General features: G+C 38.4%; 1 protein-coding gene across 1 annotated transcript in view; it reads right to left on the bottom strand.

Moving 5' to 3' along the window:
* Klhl14 (kelch like family member 14) overlaps positions 1 to 19,697 on the bottom strand; it is a 99,977-nt gene that overhangs the window by 69,823 nt on the left and 10,457 nt on the right. Inside the window, exon 2 of the mRNA XM_003474097.5 lies at positions 1,550 to 1,671. Within this exon, the coding sequence (XP_003474145.1) occupies positions 1,550 to 1,671 (122 nt within the window). The remainder of the gene's footprint in view (positions 1 to 1,549; positions 1,672 to 19,697) is intronic.

Raw genomic sequence — 19,697 nt, 5'->3', positions numbered from 1 at the left:
TTCATTGGGTCTAATATTTCCCTGTCCCTTATGCTCTGATTTTCGGTCTCTGTCTCTGTCTGTTTCTGTTTCTGCCTCTCTCTCTGTCTCTCTCTCTCACAGAAACATTTACCCTTTCTCTTTCTTCTCTGCCCCTGCTAGTCCCCTGTGTTATGCCGTGTAGGCTTTCTCTATTGACCAAATGTCAAATAATTGATTCTTTGGTTTTATTTTAGCTTTGGTTTTTGATACATAAAATATTTTATGCATAAAATATATTTAAAAGGTAGCTTGATTATCCACTCAGACGACTAAACCACTATTAATAATATTTTCATCAAAAAGAGAATAAAAACCATTTTAAGACACTACTAACTTATTTGTCTTTCTTTCTTCTTACTCTTGCTGTTACTAGTCTAACCCTCCTTTACTACAGCTGTAGTATAGTGGCATCCAGGGAGCTTTCTCACCGCAGCGCCTGGGCAAGGCTACCGCAGGTTTTTCTGGGGTACGCCATCTCCAAAATGTATTATTTCAAGCTCTACCTCACATGTCTTTTCTGCTCTTCTGCTCTTATGGGCAAACTCTTGTCCTGTTTCAATTATTGTAAACACCTTTCAGGAAGAGCAAAGGAAATGAGTTTTAAAAACAATCTGGTAAATATATATAACTGCTTAAAAGACACACATGCTAAGAAAATCTAACTTTCACTTTTGTAGTTTTTAAATGTATGGCTTTGATTTATGGATCAAAATTTCTCATTTATTATTTTATCTATACAGCTCCGGGCGATTTTGACAGTTAAAATTTAGTTTTATTGACCAGTGCAGCCACTGTGCCCACGAGGGGACTGGGGCACACAGCCTGCTGCACTCAAGAAACGATGATTTTTGATTCCATGACTGAGTCAGATTGGGAATCATAACCGATGTAACAATAAGTTCCAAATCTCAATGCCCAAGGCAAGAGTTTTGCTGTAAAACACAATCAGGCTGCAAGGCGGGAAGGAGGAGACCCTTGGCTGGAAGTTTGCCAGCACAATTTAATGCAGCTGGGACAGGCTGTGAACGCGTCCACCCCAGCTGTGGTGCAGTCTAAGGGGATGTTTCAATAAGACCCAGTTCTACCGAGTCAAAATTAATGAACAAAATGCCCAAAAATCACAATGAATATTAGTTTCAGAGACAATGAGCTAAACAACTATTTTAATGTGAGCAAACTTACTAATGCTGTTAACCAACATTTCATTTTTCAATCAATGACACCTAACAAGCATTTTTAGGGGAAGATTCTCTCTCCCCCACCTCATCCCATCCATCCCAACGCACATGGTAACATAAACCAGTACAGTGATGTTAGGCAATTTTAATTTAGACCTATTTGCCTACCAAATTGGCCACCTCTGCAATGTTAATTTAGTCTTTTACTCCAAATCCCCAGTGCTACATAAACAAACCTCCTAAGGGTAACAAATCAATAAAATGTCTAATTTGATTAAACATGTTTTTTAATTCATCAAGACAGCTCTAACGTAAAACAAATAGGTGAGTAAATAAATAAGTCCACTCACTTGTGAGTATTTTCCATGTCTTCTTTTCATCATCATAATATTGAACCAAATTGCTGGGGAGCCGGTCTGGTCCAGGAGGCAACCCTCCAACCAATAACAGCATTTTCTTGTTAGAGCGAATTCTTCACCCAAAACAAAAGAGGAGATGAATAACCACATTATTATAGAGTCTTTTTAGTGGCAACGAAATCATAACCATCAAAAGAATATTCCTTGCTTGCAGATTTGTATTTCACTTTTTCCTGTTTCTTCTCCCATTCATGTCTCAACAATTTTTTTTGAACCAAGCAGAAAAATGATCAGAAGAGCTGCATATCTTTATACTCATAGAATAATAAGCTTCCCTTTATGCAATTTGTTAGAGGTTCATTCTAGAACGACCTTTTTCTTATATTATCCCTTTAAATCATCACTCTTTACAGCTGAGTACACATGAAATGCTCTGGAGTTGTACTAAGGTTAAGCATTAAAGTTGCATGTCAAAAATCGTATTAGTCAAAATCATTATTATAAGCCATTCTCCACTCAAAGAACCTTGAAAAAATTAAGGTTATGCAGAGAGTTTGTGAGCCAACTCTTTAATCACCCAGGGAACTTCAAATACCAGTTTGGTACAATTAGTAGCTCAGGACTAACTGGGGTGGGCTAACCAGTTTGAACATGAATTTTTTTGTTTGTTTAATTTAGCTTAGACTTCTGGCTCCAGCTCCTTCCCCCTCTCCCAGCTCGCCCTCCCCTCTGCTCTCCCCCTGTGCACCACTGGCAATACAGCAGCACCAATTGGTAAAAATGAGACTGTGAAGTTGTTGTGAGCCTCCCCAGAGTGGAGCCCTGCCAATGCTTGCCACTGATCCAGCGGCATGAACCTGCTCAGCTGTGCAAAGTCACTCTAATTCCCTCCCTCTGTTTTTCTACCTTCTCCCCCAGGGGGCAACCACTGAAAGGAGTGACTACCCACCCATCAAGAGCTGGCAATTCGCTGCTATTAACCGTGACTGTGATTCCCAGTCTGCCTGGCAGTTCCTGAGAACAGGCCTGCAATGCCTCATATGCAGTAAAAGCTATAAGATGCACCCTGGCCAGCACACACGACCTGATGGATGGATGTACAATCCTCGGGAACAGTAATGGATTGAGCACACATGGCACTGAAGCAGGGCAAGGAGGCCCAGACCCCCACAAGGGGCCTGCTGATTTAACAGTCACTTTACATATAATTGAACTTTTCATTTACCTGAAGGGCTCAAGGTGGTGGTGGAAGAAATGGAACAACCATGATGCAGGGGAAAATGTCAATAAATAGAAGGAGTTCCTCTTAAATATGATCACAATCCATAGGCTGGCTCTGAATCTGTTATTACGTACTCAACTCATTTGGATTCAAGGATGTTTGGCAAAATAAGCCACGTGGAAAGGCAGGGTTTGTCATATAGCTAATGACATTACCCTACGAAGGAAGGGAACTTGAGAATTCCTTTAATGAAACTCTGGGGCCATTGAATGTATCCTGCATATCTCAGTAGAAAAAATACTTTTTGGAGAAACGTTTGTGTTCCAGACTCACCGATAGAGGGAGCTGTACTAATAGAAGAATGAGATGCAATAACAGCTTGTTACCTTAATTTTGTCACCCTGTGAAGACAGTTGAACACAAAGAGAAACAAACATTCAACTTCTCTAAATTTAATGCACCCTCGAACTATTTACACTTTACAGATCACCCGTTGGTAAGAAACAACACAATAAAACAGCGAAGAATCCCAAACATTGAGCAGATCAGTAATTGCAGTGGATTTGTGAGAAGGATTATGGAAAATCAGAGCAGTAAGCATCTCTTTTATATTTGGAAACAATACACACGTAATTCATGTGCCATATAATTTCATAAATGCATGGTCTCTGAACTGATATATGGTTGTTTCTTTACTGTAGCTTTTAGTCCAATAATCACTCTTTGTGTGTAAGAGAAGTCACAACAAAAGCAGAGTCTTCTTAGGTTGCCTTAAGTTACCAGGTAGAGCCAGATCTGTCCAGCTACAAGTCAGGATTCTGTGGCTGTCTGGACATCACACATACTCATGCTGCCAGACTGCACAGGAGCAGATAGAATAACACCGGATAGGCAAGGACTCATGGAGGTGGTGCTTGTGATATAAGCACTCTGCTTTAGTTGATAAACAAATATACTGCTGTAAAATGTGTCTGTTGAGTGACAAAAGGATATGAAGGCACTACTCAAACATGTTTGTCAGGTCATCTTGTTCATTGATAAGATCAGCTTTCCCGGTCTCACCGATCTCAATGGTGATTTCCCACACGATTCTCCGAGTGAGAAGAGGATCCAGCCTTTGTGCTCGCTGCCCATAGCAATAGTCATTTCCATCTGTCCTCTAAGAACTGGACTGAGACTTGCAATACATAAGCTACTGAACAGTTGGCAAATGGTAACGACTTCCACCCTTGCCAACAATGACATGATTCAAGGGCTAGCCAGCCTTTGAAGCAATGTAAGACAACAAATAAACAAGGCAGACCCCTGAACTACCCAAGTCTCCATGGGGAATGGAGTGGAGAATGACATGGAAGAAGGGGAAGTCTCATCTACCCTCTTTGGATATACGTTTTCTAATAAATGGAAGTCTAATATGTCCATTATGTTTGGCCTTCTTAGTGAGTGCAGACACAGTCCATATCTTTTGCATGGTTATATTTATATCATCACTTATTTAGAAGTATTACTTAGTATTATTTTGTCTGTGTTGCTCACTTTTACAACACAGCATCGATATTAGTTAATTCTAAATGAAGCTTAAAACTCTGTGTCATGTAGGTGAACCACATACAAGTCAAAAATAAAGTTTGCGACAAGCTGCATGATACAGAGCAAAGACCATATAAAGTAGCAGAGCATCTGAATGTTTTTCTCACCATTTTTTCCTTTGACTCTCAAAACAGACCAGTATGGCAGGTCTAACTGCCTATTTTACAGAAATATGAGAGAGATTTCATATATAAGGGAATATACATTTGAGCACTATGTAACTATGAAACATTATAGATCTGCATAAAGGGATCTAATAGTCTACTTCATATTTCTTGTTGCTAAAGAATCATACAAATGAGAAAAACTGTTGCATATTTTACTTTGATAAAAATTCAGTGTCAACTTTTCAGTTACTCCTAGAAAGTAATTCATGTGAATAATTTCTATGGCAAAGCTTTCAGTTTTTACTACATGCAACTATAGTAATGACTATGACAGATAATAGTAAATGTGCACTAGATACTGAAACCCTGATTTACATGCCATTTATTTGATGTGTGTGAACTTCAGTTTCAAAATGCCATGAAGCAAAGATACCTTGTGAATTAGAAAAATAAAATTAAGAGAATCTCAACTAACTAACTCTGTTTAAGGGATTTTCAGTTATTCATTTCAAAATAATTCCAGCAGAGATTTGCAGGTTGCCTTGGTTACTTTTCTCTCGTTGTTGGGTCAAAACACCTGACACCCAACATTAAGGAAGGAAAGGTTTATTTAGCTCACAGTTTGTGGAGGTTTCAGTCTATAATCAGCAGGCTCCAAGGCAGGGTAGATGGCACAGGGGCAACTCTTCAAGGTGGCAGGAAAGAGAAAAGCAACAAGAGCAAAAAGTGGGGAGAGCAAGCCTCTTTTCCTCCCTTATACTATATGCAGGCCACACCCCCCCCAAGGGTGGATGTAGCCCTCACAAAATCCTCTTGCACAGGATGAGGATATTTACAAAGTGAGGATCCTAGCTCCCTCCTGAGTCTCTTAGTTAAATTTCTAAACTTCTCAAATTGACACAATGTATTAATCACAGCACAGGTTTAATTTTAGATAAAAATCTACAAATCTATTTTATTGTGATAATGAGGTCCTTTATGTGGCAACATGGTATATTTTTTAGAAGTCCTTTACATAGGAGACCAGTTTAGTCAAAATTAATAAGTTCATTTGATAGCTTTTATTATTGTAAAAATATTCCTTTCATTTCTCACTTTAGCAGCACCAAGACCAAAATAATGTATTTAAAAGATAAGAAAGTAGAGACATTCAAATAAATCAAAGATGTGGTATGTCATAATTGATAATAGTATTTGGATATCTTTAACTCAAATCTGTAGATTCTTGCATCCCAAAATACACGGTGATGGAATTTGAAGGTCTCCTTTGTTCCATGTCAGTAACCACCCAACATTTACCATGTGTCACATTTGGGTGTGTGGGCACGTGTGTGCTCACATGCATACTTACTTTGGTTCCGGGGATGAATGATTGAAAGATGACCTAAAACCTACTGGTGTAAACAAATTTTTCATCATAGTGGTGTTCAAAGTAGGGCAAAGTCTCATTTATTTGTATTTCAGTGATTTGGAACTGTAATAATTGGGAAACAAGCCAGATAAAGTTACCCTTCCCATGATATATGAAAAAAGTATTTATTCTGTAGATTGCAAAAAGAGCTTTACTCTCTTGAAGAAATAAACTCATTTGCAAGTGCTTTAGAGGTACCGTATACATTTAGACAAAAATTCATTTAGGGACTTTAAATGATTTTCATTTATTTGTAAGAGAAGCTATTTGTAAGAGAAGGTATTGCAGCTGGAAGAAAATTTTGAGACAGTCTAGTTCTGTGATTTCCAGCTCTGCAAGTTACCAAGATCATCTGAGGGAATTAAAAATTTTAGATTCTTGGTGGGGATCTCAGTTTATAACTCTCAAAGTGTGGTCCAAGGGGAAGAGACCTTAAAAATCAATTTATTCCACAGTCTTTAAGATGATTCTAACACACAGCCAGATGTAGGGCCACTGACTTGGTCCATGATGTGGGGCCACTGACTTGGTCCATGTCTTTACATCATGTAGAAATCCTTTTAATATTTTAGTAAGTAATCATTCTTACCTATTTAGAAGTATATAACATAATAGATCTTAGCTCTCTTGTTAAAGGTTGTTAATATATATTTTTGTCCATATGCTGAATTACATAATCTACTTAGGTCTTCTAGACAAGAACCTACATAGTAGCGACAAACCAAAGGCACAGGTGTTATTCTATTTTTCTTCTAAGACAAAAGATGCTAATGTATGAGTCATGTTTTCTAGATGAAAGCCTCAGTATTCAGCCTCAGGTTTAATTGCAATGCTGGCGTTTTGGGATAAATAAGTGAGTTTTGGATTACAGTTTTGACACTTGGTCTCCAAAAAGTTCACCATCCCTGCCCTATAACATGGAGAAACTCAAATACTGGAGACAGTTGCCAGGTGCCTTCTCTTCCCTGTGTCAAAAATCCCCATTGCTTTTTGAAAAAGCTTCTATTTTCCTTACCATTCTGGTTACCTCCTTTGAGTATATTCTAGAACCTACCTAGACTTGAAATGTGAAAGTCAAAAACTATACAGAACATAACAAATATGATACGATAGATAACAAACCATGTCCTTCTCAAGCCACACTAGGCCTTTTGCAATCACAGTGCAATACTATATTCTCAGTTTCTAGCTGGCTACAAATGAGGATTCTTTTTTTTTTTTCTTTGTTTTTTGGATTTTGTTTTTAAAGCAAGTTTTTCAAGACAATTTTTTAATTTCATATTTCTTCTAAAATATTTCAATAGTCATGCATGACTAATATTTTTGAGTTTTTGTGTTGTGTATGGACTTAGATACTTTGTTTCAGTCCATTTATTATTTAGAAATTGTTAATTGAGCTCTTGCTATGTTCTAAGTACTGTTCTAAGGACTGAAGGTGATAGAAAGAAGTAGTAGTAAATTCCTTTTCTTTCTGGTATTAGATTTCATCTTCCTGGGGACAGTTATGGAAGCTATCATCTATCTAAAGCTAAAACTTCCCAGTGGTTAGAGTAGTAGGCCTCACTGCTGAGAGATGCCTTTGACCATCTTTATATATAAAACAGGAATAACAATAGACCTGAAGCATGGGCTTCTTTAATTTTCAGTGTGAAAGAAATAATAAATGTAACATTCAAAACACTGCTAACCTAATCTCCAGTCATTGTCATTATCGACATCAGTATGATCCTTTCCTTTGGGCTATTTACAGGTTTAACAAGCAGTTGGTCTCTGTCTTTACCAAAATCTTATTACTAAAAAATAATAAAGAGGGTTCGTTCCCATTTTTTTTGATTTTTAAAATTATCCTAACATGTTCTTGGAAATGGTACTAAGTCACTGAGATTTTTAATTCTCTGCATGAAGACTTCAAGAGTGGGTGACCATCTTTCCAAAAGAAATACTTGATGGGAAAATGAAGCAGTTTTGAAAAGATAAGTACACAAAAGTGTTTAGTCATTGTCCCATCTTTCCAAATTCCAAGGGTCAATCAGATTTGAATTTAAATTGTCTTTCTACCATGTCTTGTGTTATGTCTTCAAACTGACTCAGCCTCAGTCACCTTATCTATAATGTGGGACTGAGCATTCTTTTTGCCAAGAATGCTGTGCAGTTTAAACAGTTATCAGATGTAATGGGGAAGTAAATACTTGGTGCTTATAACCCAAACCACCTTCTAAAGTCAGATTCTTCAGCCAAAAAGGGCCCATTGTGATGCAGTGTTGCTGGCAGCTTGAGAGGCCAAAGTCTCTGACCAGTGAAGAGAAGGAAACAAATGGGTGCTTTCCATGTAAATCAGTAAGAAAAGGCTGGGGAAAGACTGAATGAAGTTGTGACTCTTTCCTGTGACCTTCTGATTTCAGTGCACATAGCTAAACTCACGATGGCTGAGCTTATTTCCTTTTCTTTGCTTTATTTCTTTTTTCTTTTTGATGTTTGAGCATTTTATAGACATTGCATTTGGCAATTTTCCATTTGGTAGTTTGGTAACTATATATAAAAGTGACCTGGGAGATAAAAAAGGCCAGAAACACACAAGCCTCTGGAGATTCACAGGCATGAAGACTGGTGTCTAAGTGAGTTGAGGCTGCTGTGACAAAAACACCTCAGATTAGATGGCTGTGGCAACAGACATTTGTTTGGGAGACGGAAATATAAGAGCAAGGTGCTGGTTCCCAGTTGGGGCTCACTTTCCAGTTCTGTCCTCACACAGCAGAAGGGGCTGAGAATGGCAGGTTCCTTCCTGTCTTTTCCTATCAGAGCACTGATCTCATTGCAAAGGATCATCCTCATAATCTACTTATCTTCCCTATCCAAAAATGGTGACATTGGGGATTTGGGCTTCACATGTGAATTACAAAAGATCTGGAATCAGATATTGTGTCCACAGCAATGGGTGTGGGATTTCCATAAGCCATGGGATTGGAGGGTTGTAGCAATTTTACCAAATATTTAATAGATGTAAGAAGCCCCTAACAGCATCAGAGCTACAAATGAAAAGTATGTTATTCCTACAGGAATCAATTGATAAATGATAATGATAGCTATTATGCATAATTATTGACCTAATAAAGCTCTCCTTTGAAAATAATATTTGGAATTTTGGAATTTGTTTTATTGCTTAGAAGCCTTTCAGATACCATGTGTTTCATTGTTTATCAATAGCCAGAATGTATATTGCATAAGTAAGACTAACAAAATATAGAATCTCTGGATTTCCTGCAAAGGTAGTGATCCAGATTTCATTCACAAATTTTGCTTACTCTCTTGGGTTCCAAGTGTCTCAGTTAAGATAGGGACCAAAACTTAGGATACTCAGGTACCACAATTTTAAAGTTATCTTTCACTTTTCTCACACTTCCTTGCCATATTCTGTGGCCTCTAAAGCTCTAGTGCTTTTTAAATCTTGCTTCATTCCTACAGATCCACCAGCTGGGGTGTTTCTCTATAGCAGGTACTAGTGGTGTCCCTGCTTGCTGTGTCCCCATCCTCATTTAATCTGTCTAGGTAAATTGCCAGTGAATTTTAACAAAGCCTGACATTAATGATGCATCCCTTCAATCCTTTCATAAAACCTTCAAAGACTTCAAATTTTCCCCATATTGCAACCTCTCTTTCCTTTTTCAGAAGTAAATGTCTTGCTTTGTATTCATTTCAGGGTCAAAAGAGTTTGGGAGTCAAGATCTCAAAAATTGGATTAGGAACTTTAAGTGGAAATTGCTTAGGCCACGGGGAAAAAGCAGGCAGGAGAAGAGAAGATCCTGAATCCTTGACCTGGAGGAGGCTTTGCAAGTCAGCTGGCCTCCCCTCTACTCTTAACCAGAATGGTATCCAAAGTTTTCCCACCGCAGAGCTGCTACCCTTTTAAACTTTTCCAGAGACGCAGACTCCCTTGAGAATTTGTTCCAGCTGATTTGCTGTTGTATTTGGGTTTCTTTATCATAGCTGTTCGTGGTAATTACACAGCAGCTTTCATGGGAAGAGCCTTTAAATAGACCTGATAATGCCTCTCTGAGGTAGGTAAACACGGAGTATCATTATCCCCATTTAACAGATGAAAGAGTAGAGGAAAGGGTGCTTGGGTGTCTTTTTCAGTGCCTTGGGATGTTTTATTTCCTCCATTTTGCACAGCAATATGTCTACAGTTTTCTCACGTGGCTCTTTTTTGACTCTCAGATTGGGCCAGGTACCCTAGTTTTGCCCTCTTCTTCCTCCCACAAGTCAGGCTGTGTGGTTACTGGGGAATGACCAGTGATCCACATGCCCTAATTTCCTTAAGACAGAATTCAGTGTAAGATTAATTTGATCCCATCCTAACAACGATATCTACTCACACTGAGAAAGTCTGTGACTGTACTGAAAAGCAAAAAGGACTTGGTGTGTGTTCTATCAATGCTTGTTGTATGAATGAAGCTATAATGAATAACAGAACTACTGAGTAAGATTAACGCTCTACCCAAGAGTATGTTATAGATGCTTTACATTTTTTTTTAAATTTTGTTTTCAGATCAGGTTAGTGGAAAGAGGTTGGGGTGTCAAAAGGCAAATGGGAGAGAGGAAAAGTTGCATTTCTAAACCATGTGGCAGAAGAATCCAAGGGCAGTAGACTGGGGAAGGACAGTCAGTGCTGTAGTTTGGATCTGAAGTGTACCCCGAGGCCGGTGAGTTAGAGGTCTCGCCCTCAGCTTAGTGCTATGGGAAAGAGGTGGGAAACCTTTACTAGCTTTTAGGTGACTGGTGGTGCACCTTGAACGGGACTAGAGGATGCCAATCTCTCCCCTCTCTTATACTTCAGAGCTACCATTAAGGGAGCAGCTTCTTCTGCCATATGTTCCCGGCCACAGTATACTGCTCACTATGGGACAAGAGCAGCGGGGCCAAGTGACCATGGGCTGAAATCTCCACCTCTGAACCCAAACAATCTTTTCCTCTTTCCAGTTATCTCAGGTATTTTGTTACAGTCATGGAAAGATAGCAGTCATATTGACAAACTCCCAAATCCTATCTGTTAACTTTGCTATGCACTGCCCTTAAACTCCTCTTTTTTAATCTTTAGTTGGACTAGGCCTACGTAGTTAAATTTGCTCTTGTCATCCCTCCCTATCTGCTGTTTTTGTTGGATATCTCTGCTTTTCTTTTTGTTATTTGGGATTAGCGTTGTCTCATACAATAGGAACTACCAAAGATGGAATGCAGTCTTAGCAAACTTCATTCACTAGCAAGATACAGGCTCTTCAAGACTTTTACCAAAGCTGAATGTCATGACAATATTTACTTAATATTCTATTTGCAAGTGCTTTTTAAAGATTCCAGCCCTAACCCTAGTGATCCCCAGTGCAGGCCAGAAGAGTATACACAATTTCTAGGGTATGTGTACCTCCTAGAAGGGAATAAATGCTAATTTTTTTAATAAAAAGTTTTCTGGGGATTCTAATATGAAATCAGTTCTGAGAATCATTGTCACAAGCAATTCTATTTATAAAGTCACAGGCTTTATTAGTTGATTGTGTTTTATTTCTAACGTATGTTAAACTATAGTAATAAACAGCTTATTAAAGTAAATTTTTAAAAAATGGTTTTTCAGGTACCATCTGAAATTATCTCACACTTCACTATTAAAAAAAATAGAAAAAGCCAAGACTGTAAAATTGGAAGCTCTGAAACTTGAGTCACATTCCAACCCAGCTACATCCCCTTTTGTGTCACCATGAGAAGATCAACACCGGGGGCTGGGGATTTAGCTCAGTGGCATAAGTGCCTGCCTTGCAAGCAGGCAGTCGTGAGTTTGATCCCTGGTACCAATAAAAAGACAAAAAAAAAAAAAAAAAAAAAAAAAAAAAGAAGATCAACACCTTTATTGGTAGTAGCCTTACACCCTGCAATTGTAATTGGGTATTTCTGCACCTCTGTACTCTTTCCAGCACCTGTAGGTCACAATGTGACTATGTATTCCAGGATGCAGATGGAGTGTTTTTGCCACATCTCCCTCTAGGCACCAAATCTGCAGACTGACTTATGATGGCAGATGCAGAAATGGGGAAAAAGATTTCAGGCCTTCATCTGACTCCATAACATTTATTGCTCTCAGGCTTATATCTCCAGCCTCAAGGCCAGGACAGGTCTACTTTGCTAAGGGACATAGTTCTTGATACTCCATTCTTTTTTGGTCTTTTTTGTTTTTATCGGTACCAGGGATCAAACTCACGACTGCCTGCTTGCAACGCAGGTGCTTATGCCACTGAGCTAAATCCCCAGCCCCCAATACTCCATTCTTGGTCTCTTCCTTTATGAGGGACAATGGATTCCTCACCTCCCAGACTGAAACTTTCTTTGGTAACTAGAAGCAGCTGAAATCTTCTTTGCTTGATTACTTACATAATCCCTAATTTTAATACCCAGTACTAGGGCCTTTCTTCTGAAGAGCATAAAATGCTCTGGAAATAGCATCGGCAATGGAAATAGCATCTTATTAATCCCACTCACATCCTTAAGAAAAAGTTGCATGGTACAATTTCTTAGACTAATCCTCTGGCTGCAAATGGGGGGCAGCGGCTAGCACAGGTGCTTGCTACCATGCTAACTGGTGGGGACAACCAATACTTGAGTGACAGTAGAAAGCACTGAAGTCCCAGAGAGAAATTGTTCTATGTAGCCTGTTGCAAAGGAGCTGGGTAATGTGACAAAAGGAGACAAAGCATCACTCTCACACCTGTGAGAGACTCTTCAGTAGTGCTGGCATTTAAACTCCAAAGAAAGCCCAATTATTACAATATTCTGCCTCCTGAGAACCAGTCTCATTACTTTCTCCTTTTCATTAGCCTGGCTTTTGGAAGAGATAATAATGCCTTTCTGACCTGAACCAACTGATCTGAGGAAACACAAGGAAAAGTGGAGGGGGCTATAAGGTCATAGAATAATAAAGAAAACTCAAGTTCAAGAGAAAAGAGCACACCCCACTAAATTATGTCTCTAAGAGTCTGAGACACAATGGTAGAAATAAATATGTTAGCAACATGATATTCTGAAGAAAGCAGTTCAGTCATTCAAGATGACACTGAAAGGGACAATGGCCAGGGCTCACAATCTTGAGCCCAGTTTTATCCTTTACTCTAACTCCAGGGAGCGATTCCTTGTGGGGAGACTGGGAAGCATGTTCAGAGGGACTGGAGCCCGCCTCCTGCTAAGCAAGCTCTTTCCAGCTGGAGAGTCACTGCATGGCCACGCGGGGAGACAGTGGGCAAAGTTCGTTAGTAACTGGGGATGTTACTGCAACTTTTCCTGGAATATAAGCACGTGGGGTTCCATCTTAAAATCTATATATCTATATCTATATCATCTATATCTATATCTATATCTATATCTATATCTATATCTATATCTATATCTATATCTAATCTGTATCAGGTGATACTTTCTAAAAAGACCTAGAGGTTATTTTGGGGAAAGAATAGTTCTGAGAAATCATCCAGGCATTAGGTAAAGGAAAATGTTCTTATTTTGGGTAGATCTGTACCCCAAGAGTGAGGCAAGCATGGTTGCGTGTGCTGCAAAAGACAGTGAGGCTTGGCTGGTGGGCTCCAGCTTAGGAATCTCCTGCTGGTGTGGGTGAAATGAGAATCTCTTATCTTTCTCTTTGCCTTTCCTTTACTAAAGGGAGCCAGTTCATTCTATTCTTTGCTGCTTTGCCACACTGGGCGGGGTGTCTTGGTACCAAAGAGAGCCCTAGGTCTTGGACCCTGTGATGTCTAAGAGGCCCCTGGATGTCACCCTCTGACAGAGCATTCTCAGAGGCCTGTGAAGACCGTCTATCAGTCAGTCCATGGCAATTTCCTTTCTATCATCAGATCTTTGACAGCAGAAACAGATTACTCTGGACACATTTTCTACATTCCCTGAGGTTGAATTATGGACATTAGATTGTGTGGCTTGAATGAATCTGCAAACTCTTCCACATAGTAGGTACCAAAATTTCATTACCAGGCAATAAATCCCGTAGAGACTGATAATTCTCATAACTTTCCCTTATTCTCATGTTAGTTAATCAGATTGTAAAAAGTTGCAATACAATTTCTCAAATTTACCATTTAATAGTAGTTTCTTCTCTCTTCCACAGATACCTAGTAAATTATTTTTATACTGGGATTTTCAAAGTGTGGTTCAAATTCCACTGGTCATAATATCACCTCAGGATTCTTACTAAATATGTAGGTTTCCTATGACTGTATTCCAGATCCATTTATTTAGGATTTGTAGTGTAGGAATACTTTATAAAAGAGCAATATGGTTGATTCTTAAGAGAACCACTGGTTTAGGGAAGATTTTCCAGGATAGAGGAAGGAAAGCTTGCATTTCTTTTTCCCTTCTAGTTTTGTATTACTAGATGAAATATTAATATATTGCTGATTTGAATAGTTGCTCATCTACTTACAAAACTTTGCCTGTCTAGATCTAATTGAAAGAAACATAGTTAATTTCACTAAACTGTTTTATAATTCTAAATGCCCTATCATTGGCCTCTGTAAGGGACTGAATTGTGTCTCCCTCAAATTCATTTATTGAACACTGATGTACATGAGTATAACACTGCACTGTGTGTGAGTATAGACCTTTTAGGAGGCAATTAAGGTTAAATGAGAGCATAATGGTGGGGTACTAATGCAACCGGACTGCTACCCTTTTAGGAAGAGGCATGAGAGTTCTCTCCACAAACACAGAAGAGCAGGTGAGAACACAGCGAGGAAGCCTGCAAGCCAGGGAGAGAGAATAACTAGGAATCAACCCTGCTGCCATCTTGGTCTTGAACTTCCAGCCTCCTGCCATCCATTCGGTAGGATCTGTTGTGGCTGCCCAAGCAGACTAACACAGCCCTCTCTAACAGAACTGTCACATCACCAGGAATATAGGCTGAAAGGAACAATAAGTCGCACACCCCGTTTTGGAAACTGACATTTGAGAAGGAGCACTATGATAAAATTTATATAACTGCTTTCAGAAAAGATATTCTTAATTTTACCACATAGTAGTGGAACTTTACAACATCCTTTCAACTTTACTCTGTATGGGGAATGTAGAATATGCAGAGGCAGGCTCCTCATTTACTCCTCTGTTTGATGCCAGGGGAGGGTACATATACAGTCAATGTCAATGGGCAGGGAGATTGCCCTGGAGGAAGGGGAAAGCAGAAGAATAAGAACAGATAAAGCTTGTGTGCAGAAATGCTTCTCATATGCTTTAGTTAACATCTGTAAAGCTAGAGACATGAATTTCTTGGGGCATTCAGAAAAATTTTAAATGTTTTTCATGCTCTGAGACTAGAGTTTCCTTACCTCCAAAAGAAAACAGAAAGTGAAAAAAATTTTTGGACAATAAGATTATTCTTTCTGGGTTTCTAAGTCAAAATACCACTGTATTCCGGAACTTGGACTTAGTTTGATACTCTTGGTGGTAAGGTTGACGGGTTCTTCCCAGAACAAGGGACATCCCTTTCCTTGAGACAGAATTTTACTCAGATCACTTGCTGCTAGTGTACTTTGCTCCTTCCTAACTCTTGAGAAATCCCAAGTCTTGATTTCAATGCGTTAGGGGATGTGTTTATACATTTCAGTCTTGCACTGTCTGCTTTCTTTCTAAGGTGAATATGAGAAGACCCAAGCAGCATCTAAAATTTGTAAGACCTCTAGGTGTTGTAAGGAGACCTCCCAGAATTACATCCCTTCTCTATGTGACTAAAACTTCCACCTACAGGGGAAAAGTCACTAATTTAGAAGAGTTATCTGCTTTGTGCTTACTTGGCATCTTAGTAATTCATTCTAAAAAGCTGTAAATTCACCATATACTTTAGATTAACATTTTGTTCCTTTAAATATTCAGCTAAATCCTCATTAAAATTCCTGCCAACTTTCACTTAGACCTGTGATATTAGACTAGAATCTTCTTTACTATGTTATAGAGCTGTCTACCTTTGTAACAGAAAGCAAAATTTATTGATAGAGGTTAATATAGAAATAGAAAATTTTCTGTCCATAAGCGTAAACATTAGAAATGATTTGCTGACCTTTCTCCATATTCACACACCTCAAGCCACAGTAAGTTCAGTAACGGTACCTAACCTTCTAAGAGTAGTCAAAGTCATTACTTGTCAAAAGCCACAGATATTTTTGTTCTGAGGAAAACTGCAAAGACACTGATTAAAAGAAAGATGAACACACACAAGTCATCCTTATGATGAATTTAGCTTTTCCACATCAAGATCTGCCTTGGTGGAAAGTGTAGTGAAGCCCTACGCTGAATCCCAGCCATGACTGAAGATCTTACGCTTTGCTGTGTCCTATTCATTCTCACGAGGAATGCTGCTCAATCACTGTTAAACTGCGAACTTCCACTTTTATAGTTCTGTTCTCTTTTGGCATATTTTGTCTTCTACTGTGGCGATTCTTATGAGTTATCATTGTGTTGGCAGTCAAAGAATTCCACCTCATTTCCCTAGGATAATTATTAGGCGAAACTTGTTGGAATAAACACTCATGTGCTTTTGAGAACACTTAAGTAAATAACTTGAGTAATGAAAATTTTTCTTTAAATAAAAACTTGGCTTAATCAAGTATAAACTACCATTTGAGAAAGACAATATCCAAGTCAACAAAACCAAAATAATGACACAAAGAAGGAAACAAACAATGTCAATATCTACCACAAGTATTTTTTTTTCTGTGTCACAACAAACACCAAGATTTTTAGTAATAGTCACATGTATCATAAAAAGATCTAGGAAAATTTCCACTATACATCTGCATGGATTTTCTTTTTCTTTTTATCAAAAAGAATACCCAATTTCTACAGAAAGTAGTCTCAGCTTTTATTTAGGAACCATAAGAATCTATATTTAAAATAATTGAAGGAGTCTTACAATTCAATAACAAAAATGCAAACTCAATAATAATAGCATGACTCTAAAATGGCCAAAGATGAGAGAATTGATAATCAAAACAGCACTGAGATTCTCTCTTAACCTCTAAAAGGTGGTTATCATCATGAACTCACAAAACAGTACGTGCTAGCAAGATTGTGGGGGCAAGGAGACCTACATCATGGGCAGGAATGTAAACTAGTATAATCACCATGGAAATCAGTATGAAGATTCCTCACAAAACTAAAAATAAACATTCCACTTGACCCAGCTATCCCTCATCTGATTATATTCCAGAAAGAGATAAAGATGTCATATGACAGTGATATATGCACACCTGGTGCTTACAGCTAAGTCTTGGAGGCAGACTATATGCCCATCAACAGATGAATGGATAAATCAATGGATGCAACTCAAGACTATAATGTTAAGTGGAATAAATCATACACAGAAGTTTAAATATTACATGGTTTCTCTTATATGAGAAATCCAAAATATAAATAATTTAAAGAGCCAAGTGAAAGGCAGATCATAAAAGAGAGGGATACAGGTTTTGAAGAGAGGGACAGAGGATATGGGACTAGGAGAAGATGGGACCTAATGGAGGGCAAGGGAAGTAAAAACCATCAAGATGCAGTGTGTGTATGTACCAGTTCCCTATGAAGCAATTTTGTTATGTATCACAAACATAAACTAGTACTAATAAAAAATGGCCAAAGGATTTGTATAGATATCTCTCATATACACATATGTGTGTTTAAATAGTCCTAAAATCATGAAAAAATTCTCAACTTGATTAGGCACTAAACAAATGCAAACCACAATGAGATAGCATTTCACAACCACTAGGCTGTCTGTAACACAACAGTTAAGTCTTGATGTGGTTGTGGAAAATTAGAACCTGACACACTGCAGGTGGCAATTGCAACATGGTATAGCTGCTTTTGAAAACCATCTGGCAGTTCCTCAAGGCTAACTTGTTTGCTATATGGTAACTGAGTTACCATATGAGCCAGTAGTTCCATGCAGGCAGGTACCAAGATAAATAAATACATATGTCCACACAAAAATTTATATACAGAAGTGCATTTTTTTTGGTACCAGGGATTGAACTCATGACCTCGCACTTACCAGGCAAGCACTTGAGCTAAATCCCCAGCTACACACAGAAGTCTTCAGCAGCATAATTAGTAATAGCAAAAAAGAGGAAATAACCAAATTGTCCATCAACTAAAATAGATAAACAAAATATGATACATTTGTAAATAGAAACAAAATACTCTTACATATTGTAACATGGATGTACCTAAAATATACTATGCTGAATGAAAGAAGCAAGTGAAAAAAAGACTACATATTGTACTATTTTACTTAAATAAAACAAATGGATCTGGAGACAGAACATAGATCCATGGCTACCTAGGCCTGGAGCTTGGAGAGATGGTGGTGATGGGTTACTAACAGGTGTTGAATTTCAAGGGGTAGTAAGTGGATGACAGAATGATTAAAATGCACTAAAATTGATAGAAGTGACTGCTGCAAAGTTTTTGAATGTAATAAGCCTATTGAATTTTATACTTTAAATTAGTGAATTGTACAGTATATAAATTATACTCATAAAGCTGTTCAATGTGAATCTGCCATGATCGTTCCAACTTTTCTGATTGCTGACACTCCTAGCCTGAGAAGATGCAATAGGCTGAGTAGCTGAGGTTCTGTAAGTAACTAAAGTGGACAAAATGAATGTAATACAGAACATGAGACAATGAACAAGGCAGATAAGCTTCCACAGAGGCATTGTCACAATCAGAGCAGCATTGAGCTTGAGTTGGAAATCCAGCTTAGAATGGATGTATTGGGTGGAATTAGGAGTTCTGACTACCAAGTGAAAAAAAGGTAAATCAGACATGAATAAAACTATTCCTATAAAAGCCAAAGCTGCTGATTGTTAAACATTCATATCTAGGCTCAATACCATACTAGATGTTGTACACACATTATTGCAACACTCACAATTGAAATCTTGATTTTGTGAATTTTGTAGGTGGTGAATCTGACAGCAAGTTAAGCAAATCACCCAAGGAGAGACAGTTTGTCAGTGGTTGAGGTGGGATTTGAACTCGTATCTGTTTGACTTTTCAGTGCTAATAACCATGCACCAGAACTGTTTAAAAGATTACATGTGGTATAATCTGAACCTTTTTATTTTACCTCTTATTACATTTCTCTGTTTCTCCCTCTTGTCATTTTGGAGTGAATGCTTGTGAAAACCTTAAGAGAGGGAGATTACTGAAATTGCCACTGACAGTGATGGTAGAGTTGCTATAGTAACCAATCCACCAAATTGGTTTGCGCTATTAGGCACACACTTCTGCCTCTGTAATACACTCATACTGATTGGGATCCCTTGCAGATTCCGTAAACTCCTGTTAATCGGAGTGCTGAGGGCCTGGTGTATATCTCACAGCATTAATATATTTCCTTCAAAGTTTCCCTCCCTGACTCATTGATTTTTATATTCCCTTTCCCAATCCCTTCCTTTTGTACAGAATGCTGTGCTATGGTTGATTTTGAAGGAAGCTCAACATTAGGGGCAAACAGCAGTCTGCTGCTTTGTTCTAAACAGGATTTGCAAATAAAACTATTTTCTTTCTTGGTGGTAATTGGGCCCTTCCATCCCAAAATTTCTCACCAAGTGCTAGACTGTGAACTGACGACCATCCCGTTCCCACACCCACATACAAAATAGGCCGTTATCTGAGAAACAAAAGTGTCTAAGAAGTTACTGTACAGAAAATTGGAAGCCTGTAATGATAATGTGCAGTCCGGGGCACAAAACAGGCACACGTACACACACACACACA

This window comes from Cavia porcellus, unplaced genomic scaffold (genome assembly GCF_034190915.1).
Source record: "Cavia porcellus strain 051 isolate PalLab524CR breed Dunkin Hartley unplaced genomic scaffold, mCavPor4.1 scaffold_20, whole genome shotgun sequence".
Taxonomy (NCBI): domain Eukaryota; kingdom Metazoa; phylum Chordata; class Mammalia; order Rodentia; family Caviidae; genus Cavia; species Cavia porcellus.
This window is presented reverse-complemented; position numbering and strand designations above follow the sequence as displayed.